The sequence below is a fragment of the Myripristis murdjan genome, chromosome 3 (assembly GCF_902150065.1).
Source record: "Myripristis murdjan chromosome 3, fMyrMur1.1, whole genome shotgun sequence".
Taxonomy (NCBI): Eukaryota; Metazoa; Chordata; class Actinopteri; order Holocentriformes; family Holocentridae; genus Myripristis; species Myripristis murdjan.
Window position 1 is genome coordinate 18,712,756 of NC_043982.1, and position 21,617 is coordinate 18,734,372.

The 21,617-nt window shown below is 42.6% G+C and overlaps 1 protein-coding gene and 1 long non-coding RNA gene across 2 annotated transcripts in view; one reads left to right on the forward strand and one right to left on the reverse strand.

Annotated features, from left to right (window-relative positions):
* The window catches only part of LOC115356862 (AT-rich interactive domain-containing protein 3B), a 55,893-nt gene that overhangs the window by 5,279 nt on the left and 28,997 nt on the right, over positions 1 to 21,617 (forward strand). The window contains exons 3-4 of the mRNA XM_030048149.1: positions 20,706 to 20,780; positions 21,218 to 21,290. Coding sequence (XP_029904009.1) covers positions 20,706 to 20,780; positions 21,218 to 21,290 — 148 coding nt within the window. The remainder of the gene's footprint in view (positions 1 to 20,705; positions 20,781 to 21,217; positions 21,291 to 21,617) is intronic.
* Positions 1,381 to 21,585, reverse strand: LOC115356863 (uncharacterized). The gene is made up of 3 exons (XR_003928031.1): positions 21,575 to 21,585; positions 12,011 to 12,014; positions 1,381 to 1,493 (listed from the first exon to the last, which is right to left on the reverse strand). It is a non-coding gene; the product is annotated as an uncharacterized LOC115356863 (long non-coding RNA).

Genomic DNA, 21,617 nt, shown 5'->3' on the forward strand with positions numbered 1-21,617 from the left:
CAGCAGAGTAAATAATTGTCAGACAAGGGGATGGACAAAGGCGTCGCGTGGAGAGAGAGCCGGGGAGGGTCAACAGGCCCTGGCCGGTTGGCTGGCCTCCACCGCAGCGGGACAGAGGCTGGGTGACCCCTGTAATCTCCCCCTCCCCTACCTCCTTGGCCTCCTCCCTGCGGACACACACACACACACACACACACACACACACACACACACACACACACACATGCTCACACACCCCTCCTCTGCATGTTATAATCCCTCTGTGATTAATAGAGTTTTAATCAAGCCTGGACACCACGGATTGTGTCTCATGTCCCGCTGGTGGCAGCAGCAACACTTGCAGCCCTGTAACTGAGATGCTTAGAAGCCCTCTACAGTCGGCTACAGGTGGTAGCCGCTGTGGTGGTTTTGGTTTCACTGGTTTACCAGTTTCGTTGTGTTCACACGCTCCTTGTCCATGTGCAACTTTTCCTCCTGAAAGACAAGACAAAATGGAGGCAGAGTGAGGAGAGCAGAGCAAAGCAGGTCCTCATTTGCATTGTTGGACGCAGAGTGGGACAAAGCTGGTGGAGAGAGTGAGATGAGGATTGCCTCTCATCGCATCATTTAATCCCTGCGCTCTGCTCCTGCTGCCCAGGCATCGAAACCCTGTTTGTTGAGCCAACGGTGTTGCATAATTTAGTTGTCACCCCAGCAACGCATCAGCCTGGAAGCAGAAAGCTGCACGCCTGCATTGGAGTAATCAATGAGGACTGTGTGTGTGTGCGCGTTTGTGTGTGTTCTTAGAGCCAGGAATGTTTTGCCTCGCTTATGGTTCAATTACAATAAATTACGAGGACATCGTATTTAGCAGATGGACTCAAGTATGCATTTTGACACTGGAATGTGGAACAAATGTACCCTGATGCAGCCCACCACCAGAGATTTAGAGGGGAAAGCTGTGAGGAGTGTACCCTGCCGAGACAGTGTAAAGGTCAATTTATATTTCTGCGTCAAAATGACACCATAGGTGGTTGCTGCTCCTGTGTTGCCTGCAGAAGCTGCTGCTATAGCTTACATACACTTCTCTGTAAGTGTAACTGCACGTTGGGCGGTGCATAACCACTAGGTCTGTGATCAGTCCACTTTCTGCTACTTCCATGTTTAGCACCGGTCGATTTCCACTGAGTGAAGACAATATCATGCCGGTGGTTGTCTCTCTTCAACCAACTGAAACTGAGGATTGCATATCTGTTCTGATGTTACACATCCACAAATTCTACAGACTGTAAGATGTTACTAAATTCATGGTGAGAAATATCCCAAAACATTGCTTTGTATGCCGCCAACGTGTCCAAGAGTGGACTCTGTTTCAGTTATTTCTTTATTATTTCCTCCTTTTTTATCTGTGCTTCATTAGCGCAGAAACAATAAGATGCTGCTGCGTGGTGTTTCAGTGCCCGGCTCAGTGTGTCACAGATTCTCCAACGCAGAGCTATAAATGCTCACACCAGCTTAGGCCACAACGGCTGAGCCACGGTGACACTTCAGCACAGAACTATAATTTGGCCTTAATAGTATGTGGGGCTGTGCTGGGGAGCCAGGAGGCCTCGCTGTCTGATGTGCAGCACAGCTGTAAACTCCAGCCTGACACGCTTTCTGCCTCCTGAAACATTTTGGTTTCTTACATGTCACGACTGTCAGTGGGTTTAAATGGTTTAGTTTGTCTTTATTCTGTTTGAGCCGGCCTTATTGGTTTACTTGACTTCCTGTTGTGCTGATGTAATAAGGCTGGTATTACAATCAGAAACCACACCACTTGCAAACGTAGGCCACTCAGACAAGAGTTGACCAGGAAGGCCTATTTCCATTAAAATGTGTTGCGTCTTTTTTTTTACAGAACATGATTTTCTACTTAACATAAAAATCTGTAGAGTCTAATAAATATTTCAAACAACCTAAGATCTGCCATTTGTTGGATGCTTTTATCCCAAGTGCTTTACAGTACAATAACTGTCAGCGGGAACTGAAGCCTTAACCAACGCAGCGTTAATGCTTTGCTCAACCCATTGAGCTACACAGGGAATAGAACCCATAACCCTGACATTGCAATGACGTACTCCAGCCAGTGAGCTATTAAAGCGTGACAGTACCTCAAGTTTCAGTTCTGCTCTGCCTAGCCAACTAGTTTGAAAACTGCGATGGACTGGGTTGAAAGAGCAGCCGCGGAGAGAGGGGAGGAGGAGGAGGGAGCCGCAGCTATCAAGTCAATCCGAATTCGTACAGTTGGACTAAAGAGCAACACACTGAAAAATCTAATGTCATTCTGTGTTTGATTATTAACCCTGGACAAAAAGGAATAGATAGTGTTGATTTTAAAAAATGCAGATATTTGGGCCTGATTTTCAGTCGTTTGGGGTCAATGTCTGTTTACAGAAATTAGTTTTAGGATAATGTTTCTCCAGTAGTGTGGCTATGCAGGACTGCAGCAGGTCATGGCAAGACAAAGCCGTTGTAGAACAGAGCCGAGACATGCTGCCGGTTGATGGGTTAGCTGCAGGTGGTTTTAGAGCATGTGTTTACCTCCACATCGATAGTGACTGTGTATGTCTGGTTGCGAGACAGTCACCTGCTTTGACGGGAAATCTGACAGTGGAATATCCCTCTTGTAAATTTGTAACCACGGTGTTCACTGTATACCCTGAGTGTTTTCAAGAAGTAGAAACACTTAATTTTCCTCCACAGTTGAATACCAAGGAAGGGAGGATTCATTTTCCTGAGTCGACACAGTAAACACCGTGTTGGTGAAGTTGTATAGATGATGCCCGGTCCTGTGAAGGCAGCAGGGAGGTGTGCTACAAACAGCCACAGAAAGCTGACAGAAACACTGATGTAAAGAGAGCTGTTGCTATGGAAACAATACGCTGTATCTTTGGTGTAAAGTCACCGAAAGCTTTGTGCATTCCAGTGTTTACCAATAATTACTGTCAGAAATCATGACATCTTTGAGAAGGTTCGTTTTGTAATGACAATTTTGGGGAAGCTAAGCATTCCCTTGCCTCTTAATAGTGTTGCCTATGCCTGCCTCTCCTCTGCCCCAATCTGTGTGTGTGTGTGTATGCGTGTGTGTGTGTGGAGGGGCTAAGCCTCACCCTCAGTGAAAAGTAGCATGAATGTAAAGTACATTAAAATGCAACAGAGACTAATGCTGAGCTGAAATAAAATAAGTGTACGTAAATTAAGTAAATTACATAAATAAAATATTTTGTTTCTTTTGGGGGGCAGGCCAAAAGCAATGGTAGGAGAAACACTGGCCTGTGTTCTGTCTCAAACAATGACTAAGTCATCAGCATGTTTTTCATTTAGTGCAGTTGTACATTTCCATTGTTTTTATATTGTAAGATACAGTAAGTGAGTGCTTGCTTTCCTGTTTAAGAACAGAGTAATCCTGAAATAAAAACCAGCCAGCAAAAAGTTTTCTCAGATGTGGATCTCGAAAACAAAATAGTCACTAATCCTTGCCTTGACCTTATCTGTATTTGTCTTGAAAAATGTTCATGTGCACAGTCATTTTTCCTACTACTTGTATCTGTAGAGTATTTAAAATACCATGGCTTAAATCTCTCAGTGCCCTTTTGACCCACTGGAGACCCTCAGCCGTTGTAGTTTTTCTTTTTTGTGTCATCTTGTAAATTTCAATCTTTTTAGTTCCTCATCAGGGACCATATTTGTCATCTAAAACGTCTTCACGAGTGGAAAATGCTATTACTAATGGCATGCTTGATTAATGGCCTGAACGCTAAATGGTAAACCTCATTTCCAAATTTGGTTCCATAGCTACAACACTAATCCTAAAGTACAGATTAGGCTGGCTAAAGGCTCATCTTATACTGAAATGCCTCTCGCAACATATTTCTTTCATTACATAATTCAGCCCATGTTTCAGGCTGTTGCTTTTATCCAGTCTACTCATGTTCATACCTCAAGCACTTCATGTTTGACATTTTAATTTTTTTTTCCTTGTCATCTTATTAAGCCCTGAACTGTTATCCTAAAATGGATTTTGGTGGCGTTTTAACTCCTTAACCAGACTGAGCTGAGGTTCAGTGTTTACTTGTTCAGTTATATAGTGCGTTGTCCAGGGATTTTTCAGTTTATGTTTGTAACTCAATGCTGTGTGAAGCTGTGCTTTGCATCATTAACAGCAGGCCTCGTCTCAGTGAGCTGGATGGAGGCGAATGGGCTTTTAGCTCCTGACGGGCTCTTTAATGGCATTTTTCTGATGGCGGCTGCTCCGTGCTTAATGTAGCCCAACTGCTATGGTATGTTTGTGTGGTATGGAAACAAATAAGAGCCTACAACCACACTGTCAATCATGTATAATCGTAGTTTACTGTTTAAATTACCATCATGAATACTTGTTAAGTATTAGCATATTGGCAACATAGGAGCGTTTTAATATTTAATTTTTATTTAAAACTGTGTTTGAAAATAGTCAAGGAATCAATAACAGATCTCAAAAATGAAGTGAAATAATGGTGTCTAGTAATCATGATTTAATAGTCATGATGACAGTGTCTATCGAAGCAGCACCTGAGAAAACAAGGCAGGCTTGGACTTCTGTTGGTGCTATTTTCAATTTAAGATGACAGTCTGACAATGCAGCCTTAGACCAGGCTTCTTTTTTGTGCTGGCCGAGCTTGTCCTGTCCTGCCCCTAACAGCCAAGTGTGGAAGATTCCTCCTGCCCTGAAATAGAGGTATTGAATTTAGTAGGGAGATGAAGGGGGGAGGGGGAGGAGATGTTGTGGGGTTATTGGTCTGTCTCAACACACTACACTGCCCCACCCAGAGGAAACATTCCAGACGGAATTAAAGAGTTAACTCTTCAAACAGTGAGCATTCCCACCAGGGGCTCCCAACAACAGACAGGGTGTGTGTGGAGAGGAGGAGGGGTTTAGATGGAGGGGGGGGGGGGCATGTCCATGGTGTAGTCAGGCCCCTGATTGGTGATCTTTTAATTCATTTCACTCAGTGTCACAGGGGCTGTAAAAGAGAAAAGCAAAAGGGCCTGAATGGGAGGAGCTGGAGGGGAGGGCAGAGACACTTATTTTATTTGTCTGAGTCCCAAAGGGCACATCTGCTGCCGCTGGGTCCAGAGTCCCCTCACCTCCGGGACGTCTCGGCCAGGTCAAACATAGCCCTAATTAGCAGCATCTACTCTGTCATGATGACTGTACCGTTCACACACACAGGTTAGGGGTTTTTGGGTGTGTTAAGTTCAGGGTGTTAGTTCATGTATTCATTTTCTCTCTTTCTGACGTTACTGTAGTGTGGTTTGGGGTCTTTCCGTCCTTGAGGAGTCTCGTGGTGTGTTGAAATGAGGAAAAGATGAATTTCACTGTTATTTGAAGCAAGCACTAAAAGAAACTAAAAACTATTTCTCTCTCCACTGTTATAACCAAACATACAGTGTGGACAAAAATCCCCTTTATGCACATGACTGAGCCAAAATCACTATCAAATGGAAGTCTGTGGTCTAATATGTGTTTATTCCTACATTGGGGTTCTTGGGTTTCTTGGGAACCCATGGCTCTGACTTGGTTGATTTTAATAATGACTTTTATTGAGGTATTTGATCTACAGACAGATATGAATTAAAATGTCTGCAACTTTTCAATCCATACATCTGTAATACATTTGACATGTATTTGAAGATGTGAGAAGAGATGAGATGCCATTCTATGTTGCCTTGCCTCTTGAACAACATGTTTTTGATGAAGGGACAAGTGTGCGTTGCATGGATCAGCAGACATATTTTTTTCTCTTTGGTCCATGAAGCTATTGTGAGCACAAGGTCTCGCCTTTGCCTTTGTATTGAGGTGTTTGCTTGGCAACTGAAGCACGGACTCCCGAAGCACCATGCAAATTACTTTTTGGAATTGCTCCTAATGCGCATTGTTTCTGTGGCCACACAGCTACTTCTGATTGAACTGAAAGGCAAAAAGTTCTCACATTTAGATGCAAATGTTGCATGTCCATTAGGGTTGTCACACTCCCCCGCCCCCCAAATCGACCCTGGAGAATTGACTTCCTTGCTTCTAATGGAAACCGAGCTACTGATGGCTGCTGTAATCTGATCAGTTGGTAGTGAAACCACAAGCCCCCTCCCATCGCTGGCTCTGTTCGTTCTTTATGGTCACTCCCGCTCAGCATATCTCAACACCTGCTCTTTAATGAAGGCAAACAGAGGAGGGGAAATGGGCAAATGAAACAAAGAGATCCACCAACGCCTTTGGCAGCTGCAGGGAAATAGAGCTTAGGTCAAATGACACTGTTGAGCAATGCCTCCTGGAGTTTTATACAGGCTGGCTGTATGTATGCAGACTTGTATGTATAGTCTACTATTTGTACTGTGTCTCACACAGTATGTGAGGTCCTGCTGTCCTGGTCCTGTGTGTGGTCTCTATACCACTGTACCCCAACATTAATCCCCCTTCCTTTTGATCGCACATTTGAAATGTAAAATCACAGACTTGAAAATAATGAATATGCGCTGACATTATTATGCCACCATTATCTATTATAAGTGAAGACATTTTTTCATCAGCAGCAACAGGGGTCCATAGTGTTACAGCCCCATCCGCACCATAAAGATGTAGAGCTTATTGCGATTCTTTTGCTGAATACTGCAGTGTGAATTGTGATACAGGTGGACACAAACTATTACATAAAAAATAACAACAAAAAAAAACAAAATTAGCATTTTCAGTTTTGGTTGGGAAAAAAAGTTAATAAAGGATATGAATCAAAACAAAATGGAATTAAAGAGTAAGTGTCTTAATGCTACTACTAATCCCTTCACAGTGGGGATTCTGCAGAAAATTTCACTGATTATAACTTCAAAACTCTGAGGGTTGAGTACTGGCAATTGCAGCTCTAGTAAACATTTGATTTTGGATTGCTGCTTGGTCGATCACACAGGCGAAGTGACCCCAGCTGTGCTCCTTGTTGAAAGGGCCGGGCAAGCGAGGAGGTGTGGAAGCGAGGAGTGAGAAGTCTTGCTCTATTGTTAGTGGCTTTTTCGTGTCTCCCGCCACTACTTTGGCTGAGCTCCAGGCGAGTGTCAGGGGCTCGTAGGTGCTAACTGGACCACTGTGTCAAAAAGCCCTTGGGTAAACACAGCAGCTGACTGAGGCCTGGCATAAAGCCATGCACAGGAGAATGCGAGAGAGAGAGAGAGAGAGGGAGAGAGAGGGTGGGAGGTAGAGGTGGCTTTCCTTTCACTGTAGCCTGCTCGCTTGTCAGTCTTGTCTGCACAACAGTTGCGCTGCTTGGCAACATTGCTGTAGTTTATAGTAGCGTGTGGCTACATTGTTCGCCTGCCAAGTCTTCACACATAAACTGAGACGTAAGTCGCGTGCTTGTAAGCAGCAGCCAACAGCAGAGGAGGGAGAGGGAGAAAAGGAAACCTCTGGCTGCTGTCAAAGAAGCATCACATTAGACGGAAAGCATGTGTTCCCCACTCAGCTTTTCAACATTTACATTCTACTTTTGAGGCATTTAGCTGACGCTCTTTTCAGGAGTGACTTACATTGAGTGCAGCAGTCAGATAAGCATCGTGTTTCCTGGAACACAGTTGTTACAAGCAGCCAATAGTAAGCAGTGTATTTGTGAAAGCCACAAGCTAGAAAATAGAGCAAAGATGATAATGCCTGAATGCACATGTATGACAGCTGTGCAACACACACAGCTTCACACTTAAATGTAAGGTTAGTTGTAATTAATTACCTCCTATTTGTGCAATAACCCCCCCCTCCGCCGCCCGCCCGCCCAGCAGCTACGTATGGACAATACATTTCTGTGCAATATCCCTTTATGGAGGTATGGTTTCTTCAGGCCCAGGGTGTGTAGCCCAGTCCGGGAAACACCCCTGGGATGAGGAGAATTAATTACCTCCTATTTGTGCAATAACCCCCCCCCCCCCCGCCCGCCCAGCAGCTACGTATGGACAATACATTTCTGTGCAATCTTCCACTGTTAACACTGTTTAGTCAGTTGTTTTCTTTTTCTGTTGTTTACATTCTGTTCTTATTGCACTCATTATTATTTACACTGGTTATTCAGTTGTTTACGCTGCTCAGCCCGTTGTTTACATTCTGTTTTTATCTAGTTATTCTCAATTGCACTCATTATTATTTATACTGGTTATTCAGTTGTTTACACTGTTTAGTCTGTTGTTGTACATTCTGTTTTATCTAGCTATTCTAAATTGCACTCATTACTATTTAGCTCCTGTTTTTTAGCACTAGTTATATAGACCATATCATACCAGTTATATAGACTATATTTATGTATAATATTTATATTTATATATACCTAAACGGTCCCACAATTCCATCTCTGCTGTAATCCGGAAGCCAAGCAACGACATTTCGTTGCCAAAATCTCACTGCTGTGTTTTTTTGTGCAATGACAATAAAAGAAGTCTAAGTCTCTAAGTCTAAGTCTAAGTGGCTCACAACTGTTGAACAGACATGTGTGGAAGAATATTGAATCACTCAGGTTTTTATTTCAGTTTTATTCATTTAAATTTGGATTGAAATGTGGCATAACAAAATTGTTATTTGAATTACCTTTACTTTAGCTTTAAAATTCAGAGATGCAGTTGAATTCTACAAGCTGGTATCACATTTCAGAAGACACACACACACCAAAAAAAAAACAAAAAAAAAACACCCATCAGGCTCTGACCTTTTGCTGATCTGGTTAATAGACAATCACATTGTGAATAGAACTATGGACCATGTCATCTGCAGTCGATAATTTCAAAAGCCGTGTTGGTAAATGATTAAATAGTGGGAGAGAAATTTGAATTATTAACAAGGCTTTAAAGGTGGGACTGCAATGAATATAGGTTACTTCAGCGATGTAGAGGCTATTATCAGAAATGCTGCTATATTGCACTGTGTCCTTCACTATATGGCTGGAAGCTTTTGCATATATACCTTTTTGTCACATCTGTTATCAGCAGTAACTGTGTATAATAAACTATACCTGACTGTATCTGCTCTACTTGTAGAACATGGTGAAATAATACCAGTGGTAGATCGGGATGCCCCAACCCCCAGAGGAGTGATCCTTGATTAGTCAGCCATCTGCTCAAACAGAGACATCTCAGGTTTTCCTGCCCAAAATAAATGTGATGTGAAAACCTGAATGAAACTGGGTTGGTGGTTTGAATATGTAAAGAGCATTGTTTAAGAACAAGATTTCCACCAATGATTGAAAACACAAAAAGACAACAAGTCAGTGGCAGGCAACATAATTCCTTTGCAGCCTGAATCCATATGTACATACATTCTTATGTCTAAATAGCTGTATTTAAATTTTGGAATATAAGCAAAATGACATGGAGTGAAAATGATAATTAGTAAGATATGTGTGTGTTCTTGATTTTGGATTTTGCTGTTTAGCACTCAGTATAAGTATACTGTAATAATGAAGACACTACATGTAGACTGTGGCTTCTTGTATTTCTTATTACTTCTTATAATTATTATTTCTTATAATTATTCCAAACAGAACCTTTGGTGGTGTTTCCATAAAAGGAAGAGTTGTGTATTTTAACTTTAATCATTCAGCACCTTTTTAAATGGTTCAGTCTGTGAAATAGTCATGATTTTGTCAGCCATGGACTTTATTGTCAGCCAGCTGCTGTTCTTTGAGAAACATTATAATGGTAACAGTCATTTTGCTAGTGTCAGAGTCAGATGTAGGATGTCTTATTTTTGAACAAAACATCTCAAATTATATCAAATGTTACATTTTTTTAATACTTTTATATTTTTCTAGCAGATCCCCACAGAAAACGCCTTCCCTTATAAGCACTTCATATATCTGTGTGCTTTCCCTCAATATAAACAAACACACACATGATTTACATCTACTTTTCCAGCATCTTCTGCTGAATTCATCTATGCCAGGGTCGAAGCAGTTGCACCTCTACTATTCCTGTGACAAGCTTTGTGAGGGCAGCTCTGCCATGTCGAATACAGGCTTTTCCAGCAGATCTTTGCTTTAAATGGCTCTTTATTTTTGTGTTCGATCGCACAATTTGCATGCAACATACAACTGCTGAATGGAATGATGACTAGGATTGAAGCAGTCTGACCTCTACTTTTCACGCTATGGCCTTCAGAACCTAGCAACGTTATCCACACCCGTTTAAACAAACATACACACGTTGCACATGTAATTTTTCAGCCTTTTCCTCTGAATCTAACCGTGCTAGGGTCGAGGGAATTGCACCTCTATTATTTTGTGACAAGCTTCACAAAAGGTGGCACTGCCTCATCCAAAAAAGGCTTTTCTACCAGAAATGTACTTTAAATTGTTGTTTCTTTGTTTCTCTTTTTCTTTTTATATGTAACATAGACATGTTTTCTGCTGAATTGAATGACACCAGGGTCGAGGCAATCTGACCTCCACCTTTAACACTACGACCTTCAGAAGCCGGGGACCGTGTGCTCAACACAGCCACACAGCAGCCACATAAGTTTCACTAGTAGCTACATGTAAATGTGTGGCTTTACGAGTAAGTCATGTTCAACACAGGTTTTCCTTGCAGCCACCACTCACAAGACCATCTAGAGTCACCATAGCAAACACAGCGACATAGCAAGCACATTTAAAGTTTCTTCGGAAACTTTTGTTTTTGTTGGCATTGGTATTTTCGTCATTGTCATTTGCTGTAATTGCTGATTGTACTACCTCCAATACTCTTTGTTGGCTGCAATGCTTTCTGTATCCCTGCAGCAATGACCCAATTTCCCCATGGGGAATCATTACAGTTTTATCTAATCTCATCTTGTATACTGGACTTCTGTAATAGCTGTTTATGGACCTGATTTCAGTGTACAATAAAAGAAAAAAATATGTTTTGGGGCTCTGAGAGATGTCTGGTTTGTTTAAGCTTAATGATTTGCCTACCAGATATCATTTCTTTAAAACCGCCTGATCCAGAATGAGTCAAGAGTACACAGCCAGTACCTAACTGGGTTTATTAAATATTCCCCTAATAAATGTCCTTGCTCAACTTGTCACCCCAATTCACAGAATAGGTGTTTTTTTTTTTTTCCCTATTACTGATTCACAATCATTTCAGGATCACTGCCTGTTCCAGCTCTTGTCTGGTTGCTGTAACCTCTGTCTCTTCATTTCCCTCTTTGCTTGTCCTGTTGATAATGTAGAAACTGAAGATAATTCTATTCTATTCTGTTCTATTCTATAATTCTGCTTTTATGCTCCGGATGCCAAAATCAGCTTCATGCTTAAAATGTAAATGCCAAACATCACAAGAGTGACCCCCATTTGCTGATGTGTAAAAATAGATAATCTTTAGAGAAAAGGCAACATTTTGTTACTTCATTTGGTTGCAACTGAGAATTAATTCTTAATTCTTTTCTTATAGGCTGGACATGAGAAATTTGTCCCGCTTCTGGAATGAAAAACACTTCAGCCCACCCGTTTATATAGATAAACATCAGCCATTCTGGCTGCAGGGCGTTTATTAATGCTTGCAGGGCGTTTATTAATGCTTGTTTGCATTATGGAGTTATTAATTATTTGCACTTTACAGTCTTCTGGCAGCAAAGACAGACATATACATCAAAAATTGACACAGCTGACATCAAGATAGATTAGATTAGATTTGATCAGACATATTTAACATTCTTGGTACAGTATATCATCATAACTTGCTGCTACGATTTTGCTCACTGTTAATACTGCTGTAGCTGATTTTTTCCTCCCATACTTTCACTCATAGTTTTCCACACATTCATTCTTATTTGAAGTAAAATGTACAAAATTGTTGTGTAAAATACTTCAAATTTTGTACCCAGTGACCTAGTGGGTAATATCAGTATCATCTTGTTCACCTGTTTTGTTTACCAGTGACTTAAAAATACATGGATTGAATGGGGGTCTACAAAAGTGTGGCCTTTTGGCATATTATAGTAGTTTTTCACATGCCTTTACCTTCCATGTGGCCTTTCTAGCAGTGTCCAGTAGAGCTGTAGCGGCTTGTTGGTTCCTTAGAGATGAGCTCCAGATGTGTGACGGGCTGCACCGTCCCAGCTTGGGTCCCTGGGGTGTGCTGGCCTGTCAGGGGTGGAATGCCCCCGCACACTTAACGCTTGCTGAGAGGAAACAGATACCTCTGGCCCTGAACACGGAAATCGGTCCCTATCGATTAGACCCTTTAGAAAGCTGTGAATTGTGCTTATGGGTTGAACATTTGATACAGCAGATTCTTTGAGATAGTCATAACACTTACTCCCGTGGACCCTGAGATTAAGGGAACTGGTTTATTACCCTCCTCCTCCCCTTTCCCACCGTCACACACCAGACAAAGAAGTCCTTTTCCCATCTGACTGCAGGCGCTATGATCTCTGTCGTTTCGTATGTAATTAGATGTGATGCGTCTTAATAGCAGTGGAGGCTTCTTGTTGATCTGTGAATATGTGGAGCTCGTTTGGCTGCCAGAATAATGAGAGTGTATATAAAGGCCTATCAGGCCTGTGTGATGTCTCCAGCTGCCATTAGCATGGGGGTGAAGTGGATGCTTGCTCTCTGAAAGATGTGAGATATGCAAGGTATTTTTAGCCAAAGCTTTTAACCCAGGAGAAACTGTTAATAGCTGCTCTGACCTGAATAGAGCGTGCAGCTTTTGTGCTTGAAGCAGCCTCGATTTGAGGAGAATATCAAACAAATGTGTCTTAATCTTACAAAAGCAAGTTGTGCATTTTAGCTTATAAAAGCCATGGTTATTTCCGCCAAGTTTAATTCTGTTGAATTTGTATCTTACTGAATTGATAAGCTCTTTACATATTGGAGGCAGCTTAAGATCTGATACTGTACACTCCACAGAGCAAAACTAATAGCTTCAAATCAAATTATCCATGAGGGGGCACCGGGGGGCCCCATGCAAGTCTGTGCATAGTTTGGTTGGAAAATCTAGCCTCTGAGGCCTAGTTTCTCATGCTCCTGAAGAGCTCCCAGAAAGGGTTAACTCATGAAGTACTGTATGTAGTGGCACAGATGTGATTCACTAAAATGTTTGCTCTGCCTGTGAAAGGGTCTTTGAACCAATGAGTGTGAACTTCTGGCCACGCCAGCCTGTAAACGTTGCATTTGTGTGAGGCAGCGAAAGGGGCCAACCAGCATAAATGGGGGATGGGGCCTCTGCCTGTGGAATGTGGTGTCTTGGTGAAAGGACTGGAGCTGAACAAATGCAGTCAGTTTATTTGGCAAACCAGACTTGCTGGTAACCAGCAGACATGTTTGTCCAGGAACTAAATATGCAGATCCACCCCTTTTTCCTCTAAGACACAACGTCTTTGGTGTTGGTTACAGCGCAATCTCTCCCCCTCTCTCTCTGGAGTCTGATATTAGATGAAAAAGTTAGCTGATCAGTGCGTAAGTTAGTTTTTCCTCTGGGTCATTCTGTCAGTTTATCTGTCTGTCTGTTTGTCTTTTTCTGTTTTTACCCCCCACCCTACCCCTGCCCTTGTTTCTCTGTGTTTCTCTCTCTCTCCCTCTCTGTAATTGGAGTGATTAATGGAGGGAGGGGTGGTCTAGCCTGAGGGCCTGGCTTTCACAGGCCTGTTTAGAGGTGCAGCACCGTGAGGCCAGGGCAGGTAGCGACATGTCCTTCCCCCTGGACGTTTAGCCTCCCTGTCCCTGCCACTTTGTCTGTTCCCCACAACCAAGAAATCGCCATCACCCAACAACATGACCGCGTGCTCAGAGGCAGGCAGGCCCCTCCGTGGCCCCTCTGTGTCTTGCTTCTCTGTTGTATGAATTTTTTTAATGCTCTGTAGTAACTCTAATGGGGGCAAAGAGTGAGGGGTGGATCTGTTTGTGAGGAGGAATTTCACCATATGCTCCCTAGTGGCAGTGAGATTTACTTGTCTCTCGTTGCATATGGGATTGCGATTAGCCAGAGCGTATGTGTCGGCAGTAGCGTATGGCCAGCTCCCCATGAGATCCTTTACAGTAGTTAGCAGATAAACGGTGCTATCCGCTCAGCCCTGCCCAGCTCTGGCAACCCCTCTCATTCACCCCTCTGCCCCTCCCGCCCCGCGGAAACAGCCACTACAAATGATTCTCCCTGTCCCGCTGAGGGATAAAGGACGCAATTATTTGATTTGGATTACAGATCGCAGCCCCTCCCTCTACACGCACACACATGCACACACCCCACCTCCTGTCCCCACTGATGCTTGTTTTTACAAGCACGCTGAGAGGCGGCGGATTCGCTTTCTTTGAAACAGTGCAGGGGGCTTCGCTGTTGGACTCTGCGGCTGTTGTTCTGCAACAGAGGAGAAAACCCGCTTACTGTAAATGTAATCTGATTTAATCCAAGACTGACCCTAGTACCTTCTTGCGAATTGATATTGTTCAAAGCAGATGATTCACTTCAAAAAGTCCTTGTTTTATTCTGTTTAGTCTTTCATCTGTAGCTGTCTCTATTTTTAGGAGGGCAAGTCAAGCAAGAGGGAGTTATATTTCAGAAATGGAGGAACGTGCCGCTTGAATAGTTGTAATGGCATGTTCACTCAAATGCACTGTACAAGCAGTAATTAAAGGAAGCGTGTAGCCTCCTTGCTCGCTACTTGCCATTTATCACTATTGTTGGCTGTGATCCAGATTTCTGCTGGAGGCCTTGTGGCTTTCCTTGATTGTGATTAAATTACCGCCGTTGTGTCTGTTAAAAAGATTTCCCTCAGTGATCTGTTTTGACAGCCAGCAATTTGACTAAAAAAGATTAGTTGGGGAATGAGATGTTAAGAGTACCTGTGGGATGAGAGGGGCTCTCTTGTTATTGTGAGGTCCTGTTACTGCTGTACAGGAATGTTGGTGAATTTCACTAAAGTCACACACTCGCCCTGTGTCTATTGTGGCAGGGCTCACGCTGAAAGCACTGTGGCATTTTGTCAGCCAAACTTACTGCCTGGGGTTACTATAGGGACATTGCTTGTATGTGCATGAATTTTGTTTTCACTGAGCATGGGCGTGACTCCGTACACACACTTCTCTTTTCTTTTTTTCTTGGTGTAGGTAACTGTTTGCACTCTGAGGGTTCCCCATGGAAACCTCCTGTGCGTTAGTCAAAGTTATGGTGTTCTGTTGGAGGTGAAGGGGCTAGGTCATGCTGGGGAGCTGTGATCCTGCCCTCAGCTCAGTTTCCCCGGTTGCAGCGGTGGATGGCTGAGGATGATGAGTATTGACGTGCGCTGTGAGATTGCGTCCGGAGGGGGCTGGGGACTTCCCCGTGTTTGCACATCCAGGGCTATTGATCAGACCCTCTGTTCAATGGCTGTCCTGGCCCTGGGGACATGGTCTACAGCATGGAGCTGCATAGGGTGGGACAGTAGCTCACAGTGGAAAACCAGGGGTTAGGGGCATGGCTCAGGGCTAACGAGGCTTTAATATTGCACCAGCACGTGACTCTGTTCATTAGGCCCCTTTTATTCTACAGGATCACAGCGGCGGGCTGCAAAACAACAACTGTTCTTTGGCCTGCTCCATGTTTCAGAGGAGCCAATGTGTCACTTGTTTTTTCTGCTGTCCCATCAGCCAGTGTCATCCAGCCTGTTATCTATAGCATGACAATGACCTACTTCAAATAGGATCAGCGCCGCCTGCACTATTTGCTGTAGGCTGACCTGTTTCAAAGCAGTCATTCAAATCTGCTTGAACCAGTTTTTTTCCTTCTTTTAGCATCTGAGATGATTCCCAATGTGAATCTTGTACAGTATAAATACCCCGTCCTCTTCAATCGCAACTTCAGCCCGCCCACTCCCAACCCCCAGCTGGAAGAGCTAGGGCAAGTCACATGATGCTTTTATTAAGAGCAAGCATTTTTATCTAATAACAGCTCTGCGATCAAATTGGAGGAGTGCTGTCAACATCCTGAGCAATCAATGGCCTCCATCCCCCACTCCCTAAGCAGCGGCCATTAACCCTTCCTGTTCCGGCTTGCCTGGCCTCACTAAAATGGTGGCTCTACTCCAGACATCTCACTATAATGATTCCATTGAATGGAAGGTATGCATCGACATGCAAATAGGGCAGGGCTTGTTGCAAGGTTTGTCCAATGCAAATGGGGGAATATGCAAAGGATGTAAACACATTGCAGTCCAAAGGCTGTACATTGCGATGAACAACAATGACATCACAGAGATGCAGGGTCCAGATACATGAGTCCCATACCTGGCGTATTCAGAATGGGGGCATAGCTGAACTGGGCTAAAAATAGATTTACTATTTGACTGAAGCAGTTTGAAAATGTAGTCTTGACATAGGCCTAAGCATTAGGCCCATGTCCATTACGATACAAAAAGAACTGGATGTCCAGATCTGAGAAGATTGTTCATTTATTTGTTTATTTTATTTTATTTTATTTTATTAAGATAACATGATTCAGCACAGAATTTCCTGTTGTGTCAATATTGTGAGAGCCGTGGCATAGGTGACTTCAATCATGCTATTTTGACTTCTGCTAAATGCAGTAATGCTGAATTTAAATAGTATTTAATTTAGCCGGTGACCAGCTGGGCCACTCACCGACCTCATGTAGCCCTTGGACCCCACATTGGAAAATCAGCTCTATAGAGAGCACTTTTTTAGACACATGGGTATTGTGCGTATGTCAACGTGAGGACGGGCTTTCTTCTCCTCGCTATTGATGACCCAATACAGCTCACTTCTGATCAACTATCTTATTCTCATCCCTGATTTGGTGCTGCGCCAATCAGTCACGTATGGCCGTAATGTGATTAGGCCGCCCACCGCCTGGCCAGTAAACCTGCTAACAGCATTAGGCTGCGAGAGAGGAGAGGAAGAAACGTGGGCCGTTGAAACACATGTGCACAATAAATAGAAACACTAAATTCAAGTCTGAATGTTCAGTTGGTTTTGCATGGTTTAAGTGCTGTCCAGAATGTAGTTAAATATGAAAACTTTGAATTGAGAAGGTAATTTACATAAGGTTTAAATAAAAATGTTGTTTTATTGCTTGGCAAGTAAACAACAGTAATAATTATCTTTCCTCGATATGAATGTAAATTTCAACATGATTTTATTCTTTGAATAGGCAGGAGCGGCATAAGTTGTGGCAGCATGCCTGGTTACACACACACACACAGACACACACACACACAGGCAGCACCCAGAACCTCCATGTTGTATTGTTTTGCTTGGCTGTTGTAACAGTGGCAGTTAAAACACACATCCACAAACAGACAAAAAGACACCCTAAATGCTGTATCTGAAACCAAGAAATTGAATTAAAAGAGACAAGACAAGCCCCTGCAGCTCCCTGTCATGTATGGAGGCAGGGTGTGGGAATGTAAGAATGGGCTGCCTTTTTTTTAGAAGTCTGGGTGGAGTGCAAGATGTGATGTAGGGGCGGAGGTGACTGATCATAAGGAGTGGTCGCAAACGATGGGGATCCACACCAACTCGTCAAAAAGCAACATAGTTTTAACATTCCTCAGCTGACCAAGGTTCCCACTCAAGAGCCAACATGTCTGTCCATGGGTAATGGCTTCCATGTTCCAGTGACTATTCTTCATGTCTTTTTTTGGACCAAGTGGACCAAGCTGGCTAGTTTTTCTATGGGATGTAACTGAGCTCATTTGCAATAATGTGAATGAGAGCAGGATTTAAAACAAACAGACAAACGCAATTCCCCTCATCTGAAGTTAGGACAGTGAGAAACTGATACAGGAATACCTACTCTGATATCAAGTTTCACTGCACACACTGTTATCCTCCTACCTACTGCATAACAGAAGCCCAGTTCTGCACCAAACAAACAGCTGAAGAATTTTATAAAGATAGGGACACCTCATTTAAAATCTCTGTCAAGTGGGTGTCCAAGGTGAAATTAATGTCTATTTAGGAGCAACTCTTTGAGCAGGCATTTTGTCGCTTCAGACTTTTGTTCTTGGTCAGGAACACCTTGACCTCTGTGCTCTCCTAAGGCCAAGTGCCCCTCAGGGAGGCATCACTGTGTGTGTGTGTGTGTGTGTGTGTGTGTGTGTGTGTGTGTGTGTGTGTGTGTGTGTGTGTGTGTGTGTGTGTGTGTGATTATGCATGCATATATGTGTGTGTCTGTTGTGTGTAAACACGTTTGTGTTCCCCTAACAAATTGAGGCCAGCAGCTACTGCCTGCTGTCCACGGCAGTTGCTTCTTATCTTGCTTCTTAATGCAAGTTTATTCTGTTTTACTCAAGACAACAGCCACTTACATTTGATAAATGAGTTATATTACATTATACATTATATTACATTACACTACTGTACTTATAATCTGTGTTTTCACATACACACATACACATACACAAAGACACAAAAGCCCTTTGGGTTACTTTGTTTAAAAAATAAATATAAATACTATAAATAAATACTCTGAAACACACACACACACACACACACACACACACAGGTATGAGAAACACTGATAAATGACAATTGATAAATATGCAGTGGAACTGCAGTTTGTTGGAAGATTGACAGAGTACATTAGGTTGACCTGCTAATGCTTGTGTTCCACATGTAGCTTTACAGCCCCTTATTTGGTTACTGTCAGTGAGATTGCACAGTGTCGACATGTGGGCAGGGGGAATCAAGAACAACTAGCATCTATAAAAGGTGCAGATTACAAGTTTTTTTTTTCCTTTTTTCTTTCATGAAACGGCAAGCATGTGCGATTTTACATGGCTGCAATCTGAATTATCTTCTGTTATAATCGTTTATAATGGTTAAAGGTTAACAAAAGTGGTCAAATTGTGTGCAAAGGTCTATAAGGCCTCCAAATGTTCTATAGATTTACCATGTCATGATGATCCTGTTGTAATCTGTGACATAGATAAAGTACGCTGACAACTAAATGTATTTTTGATAAGGAATGAGCTGGAGGGGATGATTTAAAGGAGTGAAATGTGTGAAGTGTCTTATTGCAAAGGCCCTGTGCTATACAGTATATGAAAAATATAAATACTGGCATGACATATCCACCATTTAGAAAGGCCCTGCTTTTACTAAAATGAAAGTAACAAAAATGCTCTAAGAAAAAAAAAGCTATAAAAAACTACACTGAATTTTGTTAAAGGTTTGGCGATCCTGAAGACTTATGCTTTCAAATTTCTTTAGAGCATTATATAAACAGTTAAATATTGAATAATAAAGTTCAAATGTCAGATTTTGGGATGAAACTGTTGAGGGAAATTTTGTATTTTGGAAACACCATCTATCCATCAACCTCAATGCTCTTTCATAATTGTTTTTTTATACAAGTTGCCATGAATCCCTGTTGCCAAAGTAGGTGTTGTGGTTTTCAAATGGCAAACATGTCATTTTGGAACAAACTCTTCATGCGTTGAGCAATTTAACCTGGAGCATACCAGTTGCTGAGCGTTTTGAAAGTTGATGGCTGATGAGTATTTGTTTAGGGAGCATGAACGTTGACAACTCCTACAAGTAGAGAGAGTGAGAGGGTGAAAATGACTTGCTCTCAGGGGCCTTGACAACCTTTGCCCTCCCGGCTCTCGTTTCAGGCCCTGTAGTTGCCACTGACCAACGGGCTCCCAGATGAAACTAGACCCTGGGCCACAGCTATTAACGTCCCTCTCCAAACGGATCTTGTTTTGATTCCTGATGCTTTTATAGGTTTTGTCTTTAGGAGACATTCCTGCTCGGCACATACCGTGCACCTCTTTCTGCCCCTATTTTCCTTCCTTCCCGTCTTGTGGGGCCATTGACCCCCCCCCACTCCCCTCCCTCCTCCCTACATACACACACACTCACAAATATACACACAACCGTGATCAGCCTCTTTATGAATGTGTGTAGCTACTGACCAGCCCTCCCACCACCCGCCACAACCCCCCTGACAGCCACAGCTACACTCCATGAACTTGGCCGCCCGTCGCAGCTGTGTTGAGGTTGAAGGATGGGGGGCCCTTGTATCCAGCTGGGTCGGAAGACATGGGTGGGGGCAGGGCAGGGCCAGCCCAGATGCAGATGGTTTAGGTCAAATGGAGATGTTTGAGGATGAAGGGGGAGGGGGATGCAGGAGCTCAGGGGCACAATAACTCCAGAGGTTACTCCTCCAACCTCTGGAAAAAATACATTCTTGGGGTATTGCTGGTGTTTGTGTGTGTGCATTGCAGAATGTTGGCCACTTTAGCAATTAGGAATGTACTAGAGTTTACATACATCTTTTTTAAATTTACAGAATAGAGTTTACCCAACTTTTTAGTGTGGCATCTGTCCTTTTGATGTAAATTTGTGGTGTACATTGCAGTAAATAGTATCAAACTAATGTTGTTCATGAAATGAATCATGTACACGTTATACATGATTTGATTCTTAAACAAGAGCTTCATTCTAAAATGAGATTGAGATATCCATCATTTGAAAGATCTTATTGCTTATTATCAAAATGATTGGTTTTATTTTTTTCACTATCAATCAAGCTATTAGTCTTTTCTTGGTCCGGTGAAAACACATTTATAGAGCGGATCCTCTAGATGTTAGAGATCTGGAGTGATACATTTCATGTAAAGATGAGTTTCCAAAATTAATATGTTGTGCTTTGGAACTGAACTCAGTCACTGAACTTATGTGTGTTTCCTGCTTTGTCTCTTCTAGAATGGGACTGCAGGCTGGGCGGACGAGGCTGACAGTGGCAGAGGCAGAGGAGAAGCCTCCAGAGACTTTGCTAAGGTGAGGATCTGAAAGCGTCATTGGCTGAATAGAGAACCAACGAGTCAACAAGTGAAGGAAAAGGAAACTGACAAAAATACAAGTGTGCATGAATGAGTTTGTTTTGCTGACTTTTTTTGCAGAAATACATTTTTTAATAACTTGTTTTCATCCAGAGAAGTGGCTTTGCTGCGCAAAAGCATGACAGCTGTGTGACTACAAGACTGTCAGCCTTCCCTGAATAAATAAAAGCTAAAGATGAAATGACATTAATGTAACCAGTTGCATCAAGAATATACTATATTGGGACTTGCAGATGACTTTCATGCCAATTGCATCTATCAAAACATCCATCTTTATGAAATGTACATCTGCTAAAATTTTGCATGCTTGTTGGAGCGTTTTCTCTGCAAAGAGCTATAAGTAGATCTTTGACAAGTTTCTATTTTCTCCCTCAGCTGTATGAGCTGGACAATGACCCCAACAGGAAGGAGTTTCTGGATGACCTTTTCACCTTCATGCAGAAAAGAGGTAAGACTGCTCTCCTGAACACCATTGGGGAATTAGCTGCAGCTGCTTATTCACTGTTTTCACATTCTCTCCACAAAGCCATGCAAGATTTGCATCTTTGTCAGATCCAGGGTAAAGAGTGTACAGAGTGTAAGAGTGTGCTTTTAAACTACTGGGTCAATATCTCTCTGAAGAGGTTTGTGGAAACACCATATATTTATCAGGGGTTCCCCCTATAGTTTCAGTCTGAAGACCCTCTAACTTTGAGAACGACAAGCTGGTTTATTTTTAGGCTGTATGCAGACAGTTCAGTGCACAATGTTTAGTGTACAACCGTGAAGCCATGTT